The sequence below is a fragment of the Malaya genurostris genome, chromosome 3, assembly GCF_030247185.1.
Source record: "Malaya genurostris strain Urasoe2022 chromosome 3, Malgen_1.1, whole genome shotgun sequence".
Taxonomy (NCBI): Eukaryota; Metazoa; Arthropoda; class Insecta; order Diptera; family Culicidae; genus Malaya; species Malaya genurostris.
In genome coordinates, this window is record NC_080572.1 from 140,789,038 (window position 1) to 140,811,298 (window position 22,261).

The 22,261-nt window shown below is 36.4% G+C and overlaps 1 protein-coding gene across 12 annotated transcripts in view; it reads right to left on the reverse strand.

Moving 5' to 3' along the window:
* The window catches only part of LOC131438020 (dystrophin, isoforms A/C/F/G/H), a 1,278,256-nt gene that overhangs the window by 913,856 nt on the left and 342,139 nt on the right, over window positions 1-22,261 (reverse strand). For 10 of the 12 annotated variants that reach the window (XR_009230868.1, XR_009230869.1, XR_009230870.1 and 7 more), the window contains exons 3-7: window positions 19,497-19,760; window positions 15,924-19,373; window positions 15,709-15,861; window positions 14,701-15,650; window positions 14,544-14,631 (exon numbers count right to left, since the gene is read on the reverse strand). The exons of 1 other annotated variant lie outside the window; for it this stretch is intronic. Coding sequence is in view for 8 of the 11 variants with exons in the window: in XM_058607783.1 (XP_058463766.1) it covers window positions 14,544-14,631; window positions 14,701-15,650; window positions 15,709-15,861; window positions 15,924-19,373; window positions 19,497-19,760 (4,905 nt within the window). In the remaining 3 variants the exon portion in view is untranslated. The remainder of the gene's footprint in view (window positions 1-14,543; window positions 14,632-14,700; window positions 15,651-15,708; window positions 15,862-15,923; window positions 19,374-19,496; window positions 19,761-22,261) is intronic. One more of the 12 variants, XM_058607790.1, reaches the window with a different exon arrangement.

Sequence of the window (22,261 nt, forward strand, 5' to 3'; positions counted from 1 at the left end):
CTCATTAGATCTCTGTATCCGCTGATTTGTAGAACATCTAAACTGTGCCTGAAGAATCAGTTGGCTGTCTATAAACAAATCATCTACCCCGCAATTGAATACGCAGTCCTTGTTTGGCGGGACTGTGCACGAACACACAAACTTAGGCTTCAGTGCATTCAAAGTAAGATCTTAAAGATGATTCTAAATCTACCCCCTTGTACAAGGACTAGTGAAGTTCATGAGATGGCCTCCCTGAATATACTAGAACAAAAATTCGAACAATAATGCACGAAATTTGAAGAGAGGTGCTCAATCTCTGAAATACAAATAATTCAAAATTTGTACGTATTAATAATATTAATAAACAGATATTTATGCAAAAAAAGGTCGTAGTTCTCATTTGCCTTCCGGTCGTCAAGGTGAGAAGACGCATTAAACCAGTTTCGCATCATTTGGCACTGCGAGCGGATGTGTTGCGATTTGTACGCAAAGCTAGTTTCAATCCAAGCAAGAACGATTGCATCAGCTGCTGATGCTTTGCATTGGAGAGAAAGAAAACAAGAAACGAAAAGTGGACAACACTATATAAAATCAGCCGTTTAATGGCTCTAAATGTTATCTAAAAAACTATTAAGATTACTTCTTTGCAAATCGAAGGTAGAAATCATCAGTTTAGTGAAAATCCAAAATAATTTGATTTGCTTCGTGCATTTTTTGCTGTGCGAAAATTGTTTGAGAAAAATGTTCCGAACTGTGCTAAATATCGTAGAGAATTGCAAATCCGAAATGGAATAACCGACAACAAAAATCGTTTAAAATTTTAGTAGTGAAAAGGGGGAAAGTTTCGCAATTCACACAATCGATCAACTATCAATTCGAATTCGAAAGTGTAAAGAAATCGTGTCAGTTTTATTCGTACTCACGACATCCAGTTATGTCTCTGACATTACACACCCGTACTTTTTCATACGAGCCATTGTCCAATGGAATCAGTTACCTGCCCAGATAAAGAACAATCGCTCTTTTCATAAATTTCGAACAGAATGTATGAATTGGTTTAATAGAGGGAATTAGTTAGAATATAGTTAGTGATAGTTATTATGAAAAATCACCTGAATTGCAACCGATTGTGGAAATTTAAAAGGACTTATCCTTACTCCACAAGTATTATGAATAAATAAATAAATACATATATAAACTATCCCGACTCACACTCCGAACCGGAACAATGGGCGGTCTACCTCGGGCTCTAAGGGATTCCAGTAGCTCCGACCTGACGCACAGTGGTTCGAATCAATAAAAACGTGGACATAAATCAGTAGCTGCCAAACCGTTCTTTTAATGCATATAGTTGCTTTGAAGAAATTATTTACAAATATATACCGCGTAATTTGATCCTATCAATAATTGTTCATGGCCTACTTTGACAAAAAATGTAACCATAACTTTTTTTTCTGAAGAGATAGAAATTTTTTTTCTTCTACAAAGTTTTAGAACTATTAAAAATAATTTACTTTGTCAAATATACCAAAAGTCTAGATCGCACCGTTTCGGATATACAAAGCGTTTTTATGGCAACCCCCTTAAAATCAGTTTTTTATTTATAACTTGTTTCGAGTTAGTTTTTTATGCATACTTTCTTTGGAATAATTGAAGAAAATAAAAAATCCCATATTTTTGTTGAAGGTAGTGCATAGGTTTCTTGTTTCCTGGCAAAGTTATACAACATTTTACCTTTTTTTACCTATCATAAAACCTTACACAGAAGCGAAATATGCAACTTTATGCAGCTGATTTTTACAAAATTTGTAGGAAAAGATGTGCCCAATATCATAAAAAAAAATCTAAGTGGAACTCGGTGGAACTTTTTTTTTAGGTCTTTTCAAAGTTAGTTTTTATTACTGAATTATGGCAACCCCCTTAAAACTAGTTTTCTAGTCATAACTTGTTTCGTGTTATTTTTTTATGCATACTTCGTTTGGAATAATTGTAAAAAATATAAAATTTCATAATTTTGTAGAAACTAATGCATAAGTTTATTCTTTTCTGGGAAATTTATGCATAATTTTACTTCTTACCTAGAAAACCTTGTGCCGAAGCGAAATATGCAACTTAATGCAGCAAACTTTTATAATACTTATAGGAGAACATATACCTTATCAAATTTATTTTCCAATGAGAATTTCTAGAGTAATATTCGTGTGACTCATTTACACTATGGCCATGCTGAAATCATAAATGGTTAAGAAACAGAGGGCGCACAGTGGTCCAAAACTGGAAAAAGACGGTCACAAGTATGTACCTTTCACTGATTTTTAAGAGCTAACGTGGCTTCGAAGAAGTTGTACAAAATTATATAACGCTTCTTTTGAAAGTAGCACCTTAATTTTTGTTAAGGGGGTAGTACCGATTTCGAAAAAAAATAATTTTGTTTTTGACGAAAAATTTTTTTTTTCTATCTCATTTCAAAGAAAAAAACATTTCAAGTATTTTTGCTGAAGATATGAATAATGTAAAAAAAAATATTTTTTGAGATATTCGCTTTATTTCAAAAACAGTTTTTTTGGATTTACCTACGTAGAATTTATCTCTATTACCTAAGTATCTACTTCAAAGTTAGCAAAGTTTCTCATTTAATTTTTCCCAATACTTTTCACAACCTAATCAATCAACTACAGGGTCCGGCACTCGAAGTGTAACCAATTAAAAAGGCCATAAATTCAGTTTGGAAAATTACTTTTACTTAATTCAAAGTACAAAATGTGTAAAAATAATACAAAATTCAGAATCAATTCACTTTTGCTCGATATGACCACCTTTTGCCTTGACTTGATGACTTGAGAGAGAGAAGGAGTTGCTTCGTTTGGCCGAATGTGACTTGCAGGTATTTTGGCCCACTCGCGGACAATAACTTTTTTCAGCGCCTCGAGACTGGTGTATCTTTTAGTTCGGACTTTGCTCTCCAAAATGGCCCAAAGAAAATAATCCATTGGATTCGCATCTGGTGAATTCGAGAGCCATTGTGTGGACGTGATGAAGTTCGGAACGTTGTTTTTCAGCCATTCTTGGTTCACTCGAGCTGACGGTGCCGAGTCCTTCTGAAACGTCCATGGTCTGCCACCGAAATGTTTGTCTGCCCACGGCTTCAAAGCAACCTCCAGAATACTTTCCCGATAATATGTCGCATTTACCTTGACGCCAGGCTCGATGAAAACGATTGGAGAGCGCCCATCTGCGGTTACAGCGGCCCAAACCATTATCTGTTGCGGGTGCTGCCTCCTGGTGGCCAATCGATGACTCAAATTCTCGTATGAACGGTCGGTCAAGTAAACCCTATCGTTTTGAGAGTTTATGAATTGCTCAATTGGAAAGATTTTCTCGTCAGAAAATACAATGTTCGGAAATTGACCGCTTTCGGCCAAACGAAGCAACTCCTTCGCTCTCTCAAGTCATCAAGTCAAGGCAAAAGGTGGTCATATCGAGCAAAAGTGAATTGATTCTGAATTTTGTATTATTTTTACACATTTTGTACTTTGAATTAGGTAAAAGTAATTTTCCAAACTGAATTTATGGCCTTTTTAATTGGTTACACTTCGAGTGCCGGACCCTGTAGGTAGTTAATGTTACCTAATAAATCATTACAATATGTCACTTAGTCGCATTGCATTCGATCAATCAGTATCAGTCACGCTATCGTTCGAGTTTTCCGTATCGCTAATTTCTTGTTCTGTTGTAAGTTCTAGCATATCAATTGCTTCCAGTGACAATTTCTTTCCAGTTTTGGTAGGTTTGTAATAAATATTCGAAATCAGTGGGTCAGACGCTACTAGGAGTCGAAAAAAAAATTGTCATCGTTTTTTCACGGCTGTTTTTCCTCGTGCCCAAGTTTGGATTTTTTTTATTTGTTTATTAATTTTTAACTTTTTTCATTCAATAAACTATAAAGGTTGTTTTATGGAATGACTTATTTGAAACCTAAGAAAAAACCGTACATTCATGCCTTGGACGAATTTTTGTATCTTTGTAATATTTTACAGGCTGTTTAAAAAAGGCTTTGTGCGAAATACCCCATGGATTATTACTTTGTTACTTTTTACAATTGAATATTTTGTTACTTTTTACAATCGACAATATCAGAATAAATCTAAGTGGAACTAGATGCAATTTCAGGCCTTTTCAAATTTAGTTTTAATTATTGATATTCCGAAAAATTATCAAAACTTCAACACATATTTCAAAAATGGAAAAATGTTTTCTAGACAAAATATGATAAAGTATTGTTAAAGTACAAACCTTTACAAAGAGATTTCATGTTTAAACGTGTAAATAAATTGAGTTATCGCGAAGCAACACGATTTTTAAGACGAGATGTTGATCGGGCGACTGCAAAAGTGAGTTACAGAAATAGCAGACGCGTGACGCCCTCTGTTTCTTAACCATTCATGGTTTCAGCATGGCCATAGTGAAAATGAGTCACACGAAGAGTACTCAAGATATTCTCATTGGAAAATAAATTGGATAAGGTACATGTTCTCCTATAAGTATTATAAAAGTTTGCTGCATTAAGTTCAGTGTTGGTGATTGCCGAAAATTTGACAGAAGCTGCTATATTGCTATCTATATTGTATACAACATTTTCAATCCGGTAGAAGATGCTATAAAAACTCGAGTCATTCAATGCATGAACCGCGAGAGAATTTTTCTACATTTCTTCGCTCCACTTCATACTCTGAGTATTTCACGGCCCATGAAAAAATATACAGTCTGATAATGATCGTTGCTGTGTGGAATTTCCCAAGAGAGAATCGCAAGTTGACAATTATCGCAGAAAATCGAATCGATGGTTCATCTTGATGTTTCTCATACTAGGTTGCAATATTTCAAAACCCTTGTGTGGAGCATTCACATACATTTTCATAGACACAATTTATACAAAGGTTATATGCACATAGTTAGAATAAGCGGCAATAGTAAAATGATTCTATCGCAATTATCCACTGCCCATACAGAATCGGATCGCGAAACGAGAATAAGCGACCGTTTGTTGCTTCAGAGAGGATCCCCACAGCAGCGTGCTAACCTTTGATTCTCAGAAATGTCATCGAGAGAAATTCACTCTCGCACTGGTGTCTATTCTATGTTAAATAAGCCATGCCGGGTGTTTGTTGTTGCGATGTTTTCCATTCCTCTTTGATGGCACTGATTCAATCGTGTGAAGAGTGAAGATTGAACGTTCTATGATACGATAAAAGCCATCCTTGATTAAGTTGCATATTTCGCTTCGGCACAAGGTTTTCTAGGTAAGAAGTAAAATTATGCATAAATTTTCCAGAAAAGAATAAACTTATGCATTAGTTTCTACAAAATTATGAAATTTTATATTTTTTACAATTATTCCAAACGAAGTATGCATAAAAAAATAACACGAAACAAGTTATGACTAGAAAACTAGTTTTAAGGGGGTTGCCATAATTCAGTAATTAAAACTAACTTTGAAAAGACCTAAAAAAAAAGTTCCACCGAGTTCCACTTAGATTTTTTTTTATGATATTGGGCACATCTTTTCCTACAAATTTTGTAAAAATCAGCTGCATAAAGTTGCATATTTCGCTTCTGTGTAAGGTTTTATGATAGGTGAAAAAAAGGTAAAATGTTGTATAACTTTGCCAGGAAACAACAAACCTATGCACTACCTTCAACAAAAATATGGGATTTTTTATTTTCTTCAATTATTCCAAAGAAAGTATGCATAAAAAACTAACTCGAAACAAGTTATAAATAAAAAACTGATTTTAAGGGGGTTGCCATAAAAACGCTTTGTATATCCGAAACGGTGCGATCTAGACTTTTGGTATATTTGACAAAGTAAATTATTTTTAATAGTTCTAAAACTTTGTAGAAGAAAAAAATTTCTATCTCTTCAGAAAAAAAAGTTATGGTTACATTTTTTGTCAAAGTAGGCCATGAACAATTATTGATAGTATCAAATTACGCGGTATATATTTGTAAATAATTTCTTCAAAGCAACTATATGCATTAAAAGAACGGTTTGGCAGCTACTGATTTATGTCCACGTTTTTATTTATTCGAACCACTGTGTGACGTCGCGATTCTCTATGCACGACCACACGACATGCCTGATATCCTGATAATCGTCGCCACAGGTGCAGAGACCGCTCTCCGCGAGCCCAATACGCCGGAGATGTGCGTTGAAAGTGTAGTCATTTGACATGAGCCGCGACATAACACGAATGAAATTACGACTTACGTTCATCCCCCTGAACCAAGGTTCGTCGATACCCTACGGATAATGGAATGTACCCATCGTCCTAGTTTGCCAATGCTCCATGAAGTTTGCCAACTTTCGAGAGTTTTCTGACGAGAGATACTGAAAAATTCGTTGAAGCGTATTGGTCTTTCATAAATGTCGCCTTCTAATGCGCCCACCTTAGCCAATGAGCCTACCTCTTCATTTCCCGAAATAAGAGATCATAAAATCGATTTTTCAACGGTAAGACGCCTGCCAACACTTCGAGACTCATCGTATGAGTTGACTGCATGCAACCTAATGTGACATCTTCAGGTGCCTTTGGAGTCGAACCAGACCCCGAGATATTTGAATGTGAAGACCTGAGCGTATCGTATTGTAGACTAATTACCGTGCGCGAAATACGTGTGTTTCTCGGACAATAGATTATATAAAAAAGGTTATTCATAACTGGCGAAAGACCATGCTGATGCAGCTTCTCAGATAAGAAATTTATTAAGACTGAATCAAAAACCCCTTTGATGTCAAGGAAAATTGAAGCCATTTGTTCTTTGCGAGCAAGTGCCATTTGAATTTCTGTTGAGAGCAACGCAAGACAATCGTTCGTTCCTTTGCCCCTGCGGAAACCAAATTGTGTATGTGAAAGCAAGCCGTTAGTCTTCACCCAATTGTCCAGACGAAAGAAAATCATTTTTACGAACAATTTCCGGATGCAGGAAAGCATAGCAATCGGCCGATGCGAATTGTGATCGGAGGTTGGTTTTCCTGGTTTTTGGATGGCGATCATTCGCACTTGTCTTCAGTCGTGTAGGACAATATTACCCGTAAGGAACTTGTTGAATAAATTCCGCAAGCGCCATTTGGCAGCTTCAGGGAGATTTTTCAACAAGTTGAATTTAATTATGTCTAGCTCCGGGGCTTTATTGTTACACGACAAGAGTGCGAGTGAGAACTCTACTATCGAAAACGGTGTTTCGTTTGTATTCGGCGCGGGAGATCTTTTGTTCCGGAACAGAGTCTGGGCATACTATTTTAGCGAAATCGAATATCCAGCGGTTAAAATATTGCTCGCTTTCATTCATGGCGTTTTGGTTGCGCATTCGTCGGGCTGTGTTTCAAAGAGTGCTCATCGATGCTTTTTATGATAATCCGTCAACAAACCGTCGTCAATAACCAAGTTTCTTTGCTTTGACTAAGTTCTTCATTTGCTTGTCTAACGGCGCGTAATTCCGATAATTATCGGGTGTTCCATTTTTTCTGAACTTTTTGAACGCTAAAGATCTTTCCGCGTTGAGTGATGAGCACTCTTTGTCCTACCACGGGTTAGGAGGACGGATGCTGGTTTTCGCGCCATGTACACGTTTCGTCTGAGCTTGAATCGCAGTATCGAGAATCAAGCCAGCCATAAACGAGTACTCTTCTTCTTGTGCTGTTGCTAGTTTTTCAGACATCGATTTTGCGTAGTATTTCCAATCAATATTTCGTGTGAGGTCATACGAAAAATTATTTGTCTCCGATGGTCGTGATCCCCGAGCGATTGAAACTACGATAGGTCGCTACCGAAGGGACCGGGGATCACCTTCCACGTGCAATCCAACCGTAGCGAGTCGAGTATAAGGATAAATCCAGCGCGCTTGGTCTTGCTGGTGGTGCGGGAATCCGTGTCATTTCTCCGGTATTCAAAACAGTCATATTGCAGTTATCGCAAAGATCATAGATCGCGGTTGATCTGTTGTCATCATGAAGACAACCCCACCCCGTACCGTGGGAGTTAAAGTCTCCTAAAACTTACGTCGGCGCGGGAAGGAGCTTCATGATATCGCTCAGCCAGCGGTACCCGACCGTGGTTCTTGGTGGATTGTAGATGGAAGCAATGCAAAGGTCCTTACCTTTCGGTTTGACATGACATGCAACAACTTCAATACATGGTATCGAGGGGGGGGTTATTTAGATAGAAGGAATAGCATTTTTTGATCCTCTATAGTATTCCTCCGTATGGATCCTCTCGATAATTTTCCCATGTATCTTATTAAAATTATCAAAAATTATCTTGCTCTATCTGGTATCTCTGAATAATGCACTTTCAAAAAGATTTACTATTCCTGCTGGTGTACCCCAGGGAAGTATCCTAGGTCCCATTCTATACAACATTTTTACATCAGACATCCCACCTCTTCCGGGTGGTGGTGTTTTGTCACAATTTGCTGATGATACTGCCATTGTTTACTAAGGTCGTGGCATTAATGCTCTGAAGAATAAACTACAGACAGGTCTGGATGCTTTAACGGAATAATTAACAAGCTGAAAATTGTGATCAATGCAGCAAAAATTCAGGTCATCTTGATTCCACATTCAAGATCTCCAAAACTTGTTCCATCAGACGAATGCCGAATACGATTCGGTGATGAGGTCATTCAATGGTCCGATGAAGTTATCTATCTAGGACTCACCTTTGACAAACATCTGATATTCAAGTCACATGTTGACAAAATCGTTCAAAAATGCTGCACACTCATTAGGTCTCTGTATCCTATTTGTAGAACATCTAAACTGTGCCTGAAGAATCAGATAGCTGTCTATAAACAAATCATCTACCCCTCAATTGAATACGCAGTCCTTGTTTGGCGGGACTGTGCACGAACACACAAACTTAGGCTTCAGTGCATTCAAAGTAAGATCTTAAAGATGCTTCTAAATCTACCCCTTGTACAAGGACTAGTGAAGTTCATGAGATGGCCTCCCTGAATATACCAGAACAAAAATTCGAACAATACTGCACGAAATTTGAAGAGAGGTACTCAATCTCTGAAAGACAAATAATTCAAAATTTGTACGTATTAATAATATTAATAAACAGATATTTATGCAAAAAAAGGTCGTAGTTCTCATTTGCCTTCCGGTCGTCAAGGTGAGAAGACGCATTAAACCAGTTTCGCATCATTTGGCACTGCGAGTGGATGTGTTGCGATTTGTACGCAAAGCTAGTTTCAATTCAAGCAAGAACGATTGCATCTGCTGCTGATGCTTTGCATTGGAGAGAAAGAAAACAAGAAACGAAAAGTGGACCACATTATATAAAATCAGCCGTTCTAATGGATCTAAATGTTATCTAAAAAACTATTAAGATTACTTCTTTGCAAATCGAAGGTAGAAATCATCAGTTTAGTGAAAATCCAAAATAATTTGATTTGATTCGTGCATTTTATGCTGTGCGAAAATTGTTTGAGAAAAATGTTCCGAACTGTGCTAAATATCGTAGAGAATTCCACAATTTGGTCCTCCTAAAAGGCAGAAATGATTCCTGTACTGCACCTTCATAATTTCTTTCAATGAAATATGCAAATCCGAAATGAAATAATCGACATCAAAAATCGTTTAAAATTTTAGTAATGAAAAGGGGGAAAGTTTCGCAATTCACACAATCGATCAACTATCAATTCGAATTCGAAAGTGTAAAGAAATCGTGTCAGTTTTATTCGTACTCACGACATCCAGTTATGTCTCTGACATTACACACCCGTACTTTTTCATACGAGCCATTGTCCAATGGAATCAGTTACCTGCCCAGATAAAGAACAATCGCTCTTTTCATAAATTTCGAACAGAATGTATGAATTGGTTTAATAGAGGGAATTAGTTAGAATATAGTTAGTGATAGTTATTATGAAAAATCACCTGAATTGCAACCGATTGTGGAAATTTAAAAGGACTTATCCTTACTCCACAAGTATTATGAATAAATAAATAAATACATATATAAACTATCCCGACTCACATTCCGAACCGGAACAATGGGCGGTCTACCTCGGGCTCTAAGGGATTCCAGTAGCTCCGACCTGACGTCGCGATTCTCTATGCACGACCACACGACATGCCTGATATCCTGATAATCGTCGCCACAGGTGCAGAGACCGCTCTCCGCGAGCCCAATACGCCGGAGATGTGCGTTGAAAGTGTAGTCATTTGACATGAGCCGCGACATAACACGAATGAAATCACGACTTACGTTCATCCCCCTGAAGCAAGGTTCGTCGATACTCTACGGATAATGGAATGTACCCATCGTTCTAGTTTGCCAATGCTCCATGAAGTTTGCCAACATTCGAGAGTTTTCTGACGAGAGATACTGAAAAATTCGTTGAAGCGTATTGGTCTTTCATAAATGTCGCCTTATAATGCGCCCACCTTAGCCAATGAGTCTACCTCTTCCTTCCCGAAATGAGAGATCATAAAATCGATTTTTCAACGGTAAGACGCCTGCCAACGCTTCGAGACTCATCGTATGAGTTGACTGCATGCAACCTAATGTGACATCTTCAGGTGCCTTTGGAGTCGAACCAGACCCCGAGATATTTGAATGTGAAGACCTGAGCGTATCGTATTGTAGACTAATTACCGTGCGCGAAATACATGTGTTTCTCGGACAATAGATTATATAAAAAAGGTTATTCATAACTGGCGAAAGACCATGCTGATGCAGCTTCTCAGATAAGAAAATTTTTGAGACTGAATCAAAAGCCCCCTTAATGTCAAGGAAAATTGAAGCCATTTGTTCTTTGCGAGCAAGTGCCATTTGAATTTCTGTTGAGAGCAACGCAAGACAATCGTTCGTTCCTTTGCCCCTGCGGAAACCAAATTGTGTATGTGAAAGCACGCCGTAAGTCTCCACCCAATTTTTCAGACGAAAGAAAATCATTTTTTCGAACAATTTCCGGATGCAGGAAAGCATAGCAATCGGCCGATGCGAATTGTGATCGGAGGTTGGTTTTCCTGGTTTTTGGATGGTGATCATTCGCACTTGTCTTCAGTCGTGTAGGACAATATTACCCGAAAGGAACTTGTTGAATAAATTCCGCAAGCGCCATTTGGCAGCTTCAGGGAGATTTTTCAACAAGTTGAATTTAATTATGTCTAGCCCCGGTGCTTTATTGTTACACGACAAGAGTGCGAGTGAGAACTCTACTATCGAGAACGATGTTTCGTTTGTATTTGATGTCGCGGCGCAGGAGAGTTTTTGTTCCGGTACAGAGTCTGGGCATACTATTTTAGCGAAATCGAATATCCAGCGGTTAAAATATTCCTCGCTTTCATTCATGGCGTTTTGGTTGCGCATTCGTCATGCTTTTTATGATAATCCGTCAACAAACCGTCGTCAATAACCAAGTTTCTTTGCTTTGACTAAGTTCTTCATTTGCTTGTCTAACGCCGCGTAATTCCAATAATTATCGAGTGTTCCATTTTTTCTGAACTTTTTGAACGCTAAAGATCTTTCCGCGTTGAGTGATGAGCACTCTTTGTCCTACCACGGGTTAGGAGGACGGATGCTGGTTTTCGCGCCAAGTACACGTTCCGTCTGAGCTTGAATCGCAGTATCGAGTATCAAGCCAGCCATAAACGAGTACTCTTCTTCTTGTGCTGTTGCTAGTTTTTCAGACATCGATTTTGCGTAGTATTTCCAATCAATATTTCGTGTGAGGTCATACGAAAAATTAATTGTCTCCGATGGTCGTGATCCACGAGCGATTGAAACTACGATAAGTAGATGGTCGCTACCGAAGGGACCGGGGATCACCTTCCACGTGCAATCCAACCGTAGCGAGTCGAGTATAAGGATAAATCCAGCGCGCTTGATCTTGCTGGTGGTGCGGGAATCCGTGTCATTTCTCCGGTATTCAAAACAGTCATATTGCAGTTATCGCAAAGATCATAGATCGCGGTTGATCTGTTGTCATCATGAAGACAACCCCATCCCGTACCGTGAGAGTTAAAGTCTCCTAAAACTTACGTCGGCGCGGGAAGGAGCTTCATGATATCGCTCAGCCAGCGTTACCCAACCGTGGTTCTTGGTGGATTGTAGATGGAAGCAATGCAAAGATCCTTGACTTTCGTTTTGACATGACCTGCGACAACTTCAATGCATGGTATCGAGGGGAGGTTATTTCGATAGAAGGAATAGCATTTTTTATCCTCTATAGTACTCCTCCGTATGGATCGTCTCGATCCAGACGAATAATGTTAAAATCGTGGATGTTTAGGAATACATCAGAAGTTAGCCAAGTTTCGCACAATGCAAATGCGTCAAATTTCAGATTATTCACTAGAATTTTAAAAGAATCTATTTTTGAGATGATACTTCTACAATTCCACTGTAAAACAGTGATTGAATCCGTGACCTCAGTGGATGAGTTAGCCATCGAAGGATACGATCGCTGAAAGAAAGGGCCATTTTGCAGTCAACTGCTTCAAAAAAGTTTTAACTGTAGGTATCAAAGCAATAAACAGGCTTTTAAGAGGATCAGAAATATTAAAGGTTGGCCAGCTCTCTGGATAATTGGAGAATATTCAATTTTTTTCCATTCTATTTGGGTAGGAAATACACCGTGTACGGTCCGGCCGGGAGTGCAAGACCATCGGGATAGCTCTTAATGCGAGATTTGCTATCGACAGGTGTCTCCATTTTATCATCTGGTAAGTCAAAGTTTTGTTTTTCAGGGTTTGTCATGACACGGAATTGTATCCGCACGGGTAAGAGATCTAGGATACCACCAGATAATTTCAAGGACAGATAAAAAAGGGAAAGAGAATGATACTTAGCCTAGAAAATGAATAGCCACCAATGGCTGGACTTGCCGATCCGACTTCCGGATCCGGAAATATAGGGTAAAGTGTGCTAAAAAATTTTTATCATCACTGAAAAGAGTGAAAAACCGTACAAAAATTTCTAAATCGACCTCAAATCTAGATAGTTTTTATCAGTTGACGATCAAATTAACCGATTTCGGTTATTTTTTCAAGAACTGAAGGAAATTATTTAGAAGAAAACCACAGTATTACATATGATAGTACAGGGTCCGCCATGTAACTTTTATTTAAACATGCAATAAAACACAAACGGTTCATCCGATTTCAAAATTTCTGTTTTCAGGATAAAGTACAATCATTCCGGTTAATTGTGGAATAAAATTTCATTCAAATGGCTGCCTCGGCTGGCCTTGCAGTACGCCATACGGTCGGTCCAGTTTTTTAGTACATTTTCGATTGTATGCAGCTTTATTTCAGCTATGGCTGCACGAATGAATTGTCTCTGGCTTGTCCACATAACACTTATCTTTGACAGCCCCCAAAAGATAATAGTATAAGGACATCAAATCACAGCTCCGAGGCGGCCAAACGACATCCGAATTTCGACTGATAATTCGATCTTCGAAGACTGTGCGCAATAGATCGATCGTAGCGTTGGCTGTGTGGCACGGAGCGCCGTCTTGTTGGAACCAAATGATGTCTCCCTCTTCAAGTAACGGGAAGAACCAATCGCTAATCATGGCACGGTAGCACTCGTTATTGACCGTGGCGGCGGCTCCTGCCTTATTTTCGAAGAAAAATAGCCCAATGATGCCGCCAGACAAAAATCCGCACCAAACCGTCACTCTCTGAGGATACATCGGCTTCTCCATGATAACGTGCGGGTTTCTATCCCCCAGATGCGACAATTTTGCTTATTAACATACCCGCCGAGATGAAAATGTGCCTCATCCGAGAAGATGATTTTTGACAAAAATCGGCGTCTTCTTCAAGCTGTTCGCAAACCCAGTTGGCGAACTTTGTACGGTGTCATACCAAGGTCTTTTTGCAAAATTCGTCTCAGGTTCCATTTCCATCTGGTGAGGATTGAAGGTCACTTTGTCCGTGGCTCACACCATCCATTGCTTCATCGTCAGAGTTGTGAGTGGTTTCCGTTTTCTTGTCTTCCTTGTTGATCGCAGTCTTGGGCTCGTTGTTAGTTGCTGTAGATACGCTTTGTACATTGATTGCAGTTGATAGTTGGATCGATGGTGAAAGTGTTTTTGAAACAGGAACACTGCATTCACTAGTTACAGGTTGGTATTGAAGGCCAAGATGAAGGCTTTGTTAAACCGTATTTTCAAATTTCGTACACTCTATTATTATTCTTATTCTTATTATTATTATTATTATTATTAATATTATTATTATTATTATTATTATTATTATTATTATTATTATTATTATTATTATTATTATTATTATTATTATTATTATTATTATTATTATTATTATTATTATTATTATTATTATTATTATTATTATTATTATTATTATTATTATTATTATTATTATTATTATTATTATTATTATTATTATTATTATATTATATGTTAGTCGTAAAATGTGATATGAGCTGAAGTGTTACGATTAATTGTGTATTTAGGACTGTCGAAGTACGTATTGTACATTTCTAAAGACTGAATTACTCTTATGGCAGAACAGTGCTTACTTGTAACATTTTTGACATCTTCACAATGAAGTCCTCAGCATCTTCATCATTATTCGATTCCACACTGTTGAGATCTGGCTTTATATATCTTAAAAGTTATGAATTAAAGCTTGTATTAAAACATTGTAACCTAAATAAAATATAATTTGATCTTTACCTCAATAAATCACTGTTTACAGAATCCACGTTTAATGATGAATTTTTGATACTATGCAACTTTTCTTTCACCCCCCGGTTTCCAATAAACATTAATCGTTTTTTAGCGTTTTCTATACGAACTTTTACATCTTCTAAATATATTTCACGACAAACTTGTCTATATTCATCATAAAGTTTTGTACATGTCATTATTTTCCCTATTGTAACACTTAGTTCTTCATTAGTTGGTTGTCTTAAATCACTAATTTCATAGATCCAATGTTCAACTTCATTCAGATTATCGTCCAGATCGCGGTGTATCTTTGATAAATTCTCTAAAATTTGTTTTGTTTGAGTTACAGTTTCGCCAAGGGAATTATATAAATGCTTTAATGTGTCTATTCGTTGCCCCAATTTCGAAGGATTTATAGTTCCTTCGTCTGCACAAATTTTTCTACCGGCCCGAATGATTTGTTCTATTTCACTTTTTATCTCGGATAAATATTTATATATTTTTAAGCTACGCTGAAACTGATCTTGTAAATGTGCGGGCCCTGCAAATGCTATATCTAGAATCGTTGCACCTTTTTCCGCATGATGAATCTCTACAAGCGCCAGATTTAGCTTGGTTTCAAAAGCCGTTTGCTCAGATGAGAGCCGATAAAACTTGTGTAGGCAACATTTAAATAGATCTTGAAGTAATTCAACTTGATCTTGGTATCGATTAGCTGCTTCTATTTTGCCTTCACATTTATAATGATCCACTTTTTGTGCCATGTCTAGAAGAACTTTTTTATGGTATTCAAAATCGTTTTGAAGTTTTTGAATTTCATGCGGAATGTTTTCTGTTGTCGTATCGTTCAATGTCTCGTTAATTCGGAAAATCCATTGCTGCATATAAGATACTTGACTTTCGGATGATTGAGCCTCTTTCATAGCTTGTTCAAGTTTGGCCGTGCGTTGTTTCGCCTGTAAAATAAAAAATGCATCTGAATATAAAAAAAAGAAAAAAAAACAAATACATTACCAGAGCTTGTAAACTATTCCAACGTTCAGTAATAGTACGTTGATCCTCTTCGACTAAGACAACCATAAATTTCAAGCTACACAATTCCTTTCCTAAGGCGAATATTTTGTCAAAACGTTGTTTTGGGTGATTTCGAATATAATTTTCGATGGTCTGTAAAGAAAATGAAACTAATCTTTGTAAACAAGAAATATATCCACGAGGCAATCGCTTACATCAAGTTCTTCTGATATTTCCTCAACATCTGCAGCACTTTCCGAGCTTCTGCGCAATAATTTTTCGAGTTTATCCAGATATCCCTCGGTAGCAACTGTCAGCGTTTTGAATTCACCAATTTGGCTCGTAATGTGTTCCAGAAATGCAGTTTTTGAATACACCAAAGTTGTCACTTCAGTCCAATATGCGTTGAGCTTGGTAAATTTGGTGACGAGACATATAAACTTGCTTTCCGGTTTTTCTTGGACCATTTCGTCGATCTTCAACAATAGTTCATTGCCTATTTCATTCAACTCACGGAATTTGTTAGTTTGTTGTTCACATGTCTCCTTCAACGCTTGGAACTTAGATTTTATCTGATAAAGCTCATTGAGGTTAGCTATTTCGGAATTAAGTATCTTGGGAGTGTTCTTTTCTAAATTATTCAACCACAGCCCCATTTCATAAACTCGTGCTAGAATACTTGTTGCACTGGTTTCAATGTTAAGTTTGTTAATTTTTTTTTCGTAACGTGTGATGATGCTTGAATAACGGTCGGAAAGTACACAGATTCGTAAGTTTAAAGAAGTTTCATCGCCATGTTCTGCCATGATTTCATACAACTTTTTTATGCCAATTATGTCATTTTCTACTCTTTTAATGTCCGTTGTAAGTTGTTCATACTTTGCATACTTCAGATGTTTTACTTCACCTAATAAAAAGAGTTCATCCAAATTGGAATCTATTTTATCTAGTGAAGCACGAATGTTCTCACATTCCTTGTTGAAATTGTTTATGTATTCTAAAGCAATGTTTTGTTTTCTAATACTGTCATTCAACAGCCGGAGAACGCTATACCATTCTGTTAAGGGCTTTTCAAATCTAGTATCAGCAGACAGATGGGCAATTATTTCATCGCCACTTTCATCAAGTAGTTCGTTGTACATTGTTTCAAGAAAATTCATTCTCCCTAGAGTGATTTGCATACTTTTTAAATCTATATTGACTACCGATAGACTATCTATTTCACTAACCAATTCATGAACTCGTTGAATATGTTCACTGAGTTCCTTGTAACCATTTTTTTCAATTATCACACGACCAACGACCTTTTTCATATCATTCCAACTTTCTACGAAGAGATTGAAATCGATGTTAAAAGCTCGCCAATCGTCTTCATTATTATTGGCCAGAATTTGTTGATTCTCCTCAATTTTAGGTTGGAAGTAATCCATAATTGATAAACGTCTTTCAAGATCATCGATAGTTATCAAGTTTGAACTCTGTTGATACCAATTTCGATTATCTACTAAAAGAAGTTTGAATTCAGTTAGACTTCTACTAAATTTATCCTTGTTGCCGATCTCATACAGTTTGGTTTGAAGTGCATTGAATGAAACGCCTATATCTTCTAGTCGTTTACTTTCGATACTCAAATCCATATGCGGCAATACATTGCATAGAAGAAACATTTCTTGAGCTCTCACGTAATCTTTCTTTTTTTCAATCACAGCGGCTTCACAATGTTCAAGTAGTGATATTTTTTTCTGTGAATCAACATTATCTATTGTATCCAATGTTAACATACACTCCTTCAATGCAATGTCCAACTCATTCAACAATTCATTAAATTCAGCATATGATTCCGATTGTGCGGGTTTAGTTTTTTTTTCTGGTTGAGGAATATGGATATATGTGGAAGTGTTAATATTATTCATGTCAATTTCATCCACTTTACTATCTATCTCTTCAAACATTTTTGTCTGAAAATCTTCCCACGAGGCAGGTTTTAAAACACTGTTTTTTCGCTCGTCATCGCTCTTTATTAAAACCGGTATTTGAAAGCCCGTATTCAAGACACGTACTTCTTGTGCTTCTAATGTTCGAACGAGAGCATCGCACATGTTAGTCAAATGTTCTATTTTCATTACATTAAGAGATGAATATCCTTCATTGCTGAGACATTGTGCAGCACTGTCTAAGTCATCTAAATAATGGATAAGAGTTGTTAGATCTTGCTTGCAATATTGTAAACATTCGATTCGTTCCATAATCGATACCACTTTAACAGATTCATTTGTTCCCATTTTTTTAAGGTTTTGTTGGCGACAATGAATCCATTGGCAAATAATATGATATCGTTCTGAAAGCTTAGTCCATCTATAGCATAATGTCTGTAACTGATTCCATCTACTTGCTATCCATTTTGTTACATGAAACCATCGTTTTTCTAAGGCGGATAACATGTTCTCAAAATCGATGAAGCTATTAGAATCAATAATAATAACTAAATTATTAAGACTATTAATCAAATTCTTTTGATTTTCCATATCGTGTTGTAGGCGAATGAGATCTTCTAATTGAATCTTTAGTTCCATTGGGGTCCGGCAGACACCGTTCATTCGTGATACTCTGTCTTCAATAGTGCAAAGAAACAATCTCAGTTGTTCAACGTTTTCTATTTGTAGCCAAGCCAATCTGCTATGAATTTTAGTCTGACGTTCTAATGCGTTCACTCTCAGAATTTCCCATCGTTCATTCAAAAGAAACAACTGTTGTTTGATTTCAATTTGGCTTCCAATGTCCATTCCTTGAGATTTGGTATTCAAATTCGCTTCACTTATCAACCGTGATCCATCATCGAGAGCTCCACACACAAATGTTTGGTATTCGGAAAGTTTTGTCATAAATTCTTCATGTTCATGGAAATGTCTCTTCACTATCATTAAATCATTCGACTCCGTTACATCTCTAGTAAATATTTCTTCTGCTTTAAGCAACATATCTAACACATCCTCTAGAGTTGACTGATAACTGTTAAATTCTATTGATAAATTAGTCACTGTCGAAACGGGACGTGAAGATATTTGCTCTCGATCACTTCTTATCGAAACAATCGACTCATTTAGCTTAACATTAGAATATACTGCTTCTGTGTGTTCCACAATTTTAATAAGTGGTTTGCTCTGAAATAGCTCTTGCGTTTTATTTTCTTCATTAAAATTGCGCAAATCATCAATCGATTTCACTAAATAAAGTTCCGACAAATTTCCCCTGTCACATGAATAAGTTACTACATTTTGACAGCTGCATTTGAACTTACAATCAGAATCTTGTTTTGTGTAGCCATTCATTTTATCATCAGTAAGCAATTTTATTTCCTCCAAGTTTTCATCGTGTTTTGTCGAAAGCTGCAAATCGTCATGCTTCAAATTTCTTGAATCGATTACATTGTAAAGACTCATCACATACATAAGTATTGATTTTTTATCCGGTTCATTAGTATTAACATCTTCTGGGTCTAACAGTGGTTCAATACCTAAACGATTATAGGCTAAATCAAATGCCATTCGCAATCGCGCAATCGGGTTTAATTGAACAACCATATTAAAATCCAGTATATCAACGCATTCACAAAGAATTGCGAAGAAAGCCATCCCATCAGACCAACTGCTGGCAAAGTCGTGAACCTATATAAAAAATAAGCCAGCCATTGCTAAGTTACACTAGGGTTTTCTAAACAATGCAAATTCAGGTGAAAAAAGTATGGAAGCTAACTTCTACTATAAATTACATATGAAACAGCTACTCACCTTAACATTATGTTTTTCTACGATTGGTCGAACCCAATTGAGTAAAGATATTTCAATTCCACTAATTGCTTCCGACTTCAAAAGTTTATGACCGTCGAAACTCAAAGCAATTAACCAAACTAGTCCAAGTGTAAGCTTTGCGTTACCTGAATTTATATCATCACTGGATATATTCACCAATCTCACTCCATTCTTTTGTAGAACGGCTAGCGCCTTATTTATGTTATTAATATGATGTACTCTCATGGAACCCTTTTCGCGTTTCTGAAACAGTTTACAATAAATATGCATAAACAACTAATGGTTATTCAATTTGAAAAAAAAAAATTCATAGGGTTGTAGTGAGAAAATGCAATGCTTCATTATTTACAGAAGTTTGCACTCTCCCTTCCCAAATTCCAAATCCTAAAAACCCAATCCTAACAATTCCTCATGATCATACCTAACAAGTTGTACCGAGAAAATACCATGCTAGAGCCTTTGCTTAGCAACACGTGTTGTACATTCCGAATAAGGCTATGCACTTGCCTTCGGTGTTTGTTTACTTTGTTCAAATTGAGCAAGGCCGCACAGCGGCAGCGCTGTTACTTGCGTTTAACGCTATGCATAGATTTAAGTGACGTCGCCCATAGAATAAATAAGTTTTATGAAATTTAGAAATATAACGTTATGTAAATCAAATTATGGAAATCCAAGTTATGTAATGTAGAATACAAAAAAAAACTAGCTCGCTTCCATCTCTCTTCAGAGTATCAGTTAGTTGATCGATTGCTTGAATTGTGCAAGCTTTTCCCGTTTTCACTACTAGAATTTGAAACGATGCACCTACACCAAGTACAAATTACTTACATTAAACAGCTACTATTTTAAAACTGTATATTCATAATTTTAAACAATTCATTTTAAATTTGCCTATATAGGCTAGGTACAACAAATTTGTAGTTCATTTTTTTGAAAACTATTAAATACGAAGAAATCTGATTCTTTATGAAATTTTAGTAAGACACAATTGCAATATTATTATTATTATTATTATTATTATTGTTATTATGATTATTATTATTATTAATATTATTATTATTATTATTATTATTATTATTATTATTATTATTATTATTATTATTATTATTATTATTATTATTATTATTATTATTATTATTATTATTATTATTATTATTATTATTATTATTATTATTATTATTATTATTATTATTATTATTATTTCTATTATTATTATTGTAAGAAAGCCGACGGGAAGTGTCCCGCTCACCTAGAAGCTTTAAGATTCCGTATTTTCAGGTGATTGTAGTATCTCGATTTGCTATATTTCAGTAGAGGCTTGACAGTTGCCGAAAGGAACTAACATTTTCAACTGAAAACCTATTTCCTATGCACATTATATTTTAACTTATATCTTTCCTTTTCGATCCAGAATCGATAACAGTTGGATATGACAAACTTTCCTTGCCAAAATCGAACGTTTTGGAATACAGCTCTCAACGAGCCCATAAGGGTTATTAATGTTTAGTAGTACTATCCACCCTTATACGCTTAAGTCTTCTTTTTTGCGAGTTTACGTACCGCATAAGAAAACTGCTTAAAAAAACCGCATAACTTTGAAACTTCGAATAAAAAAACCGCATAACTCTGAAAATTTGCGTAAAAAAGTCGCATAAAAACCGCATAAAAAAGACCTTAGTGTATTATAGTTTCGTGTAGCGCAATCGGATAGGTTTTTTTGGGGCTGGACAAGTGCTGTATTCACTTACAAATTCGACACAAATGTTTATACAAGCCATACAAGTAGATAAAATTCATTATATTGTTCAAGGTATTGTAGTTTTCATTACGAATACAATGACATGTGGGAGGATGGCAATTTTATTACAACTTTTGTAACAGAATATTATAAGAGATCTAAAGAAATGAATGGACAAAGTTTGCTTCAATCGATAAATACATTATCAGAAATCATTGAAGAAAAAAATTGCAAAATCAGTCTTACAATACTTTCAGAGATATTCCCTTTGCGTGTTTTCTCGAAACCGTTCGTTTACACGATAACAATATAACTACTGGACCAAACAACATGATTTTTTGCTTTTCCCTATACAAGGTAAAAGAATTGCTGGAAATTCCGACTTTCAAACGGAGCCCATAGTTTTATATACCACTCGACTTTTTATATACCATTTTACCGCTCAATTTTTTCAGAGATTGCTGAACCGAATTCCGCAAGCTTCCCGTTTGAAAGCTAATAAAAGATTGTGGATCAAGTTCAAAGATTAAGTAATTAACACTTCCGTATCGTATAAGTGAGGTAATTAACAAAAAGCACCTTTTTACCTTTTTGCCTTTTCTCAATAGAAAGATATTAGAATTGTTGGTAAAATCGACTTTCGAACGGAGCCTCGGAAACCCATGATGTTATATACAATTCAACTCAGTTCGAGTTGTGTGTGTGTCAATTTTCTCAGAGATGGCTGAACTGATTTAAACAAACTTAGGCTTGGGGGACGGGTATAGTGTGATGGGTAAGTCCATACCTTTCACGCAGCCCACCTGGGTTCGATTCCCAACCCCGCACATAGGGTCAGAAAGTTTTTCTGGTCGAAGAGGCGAATGACCTCAAGGTTCAAACCTCTATAATCGAAAAAAAACTCAGGCTCGTTTGAAAGCTACTGTCGGGCCATAGATCAAAGTTCAAATGACTGTGACTTTTGGTTCAGGAGATATGGTTATGATTTTTACGGCTCTTATATATA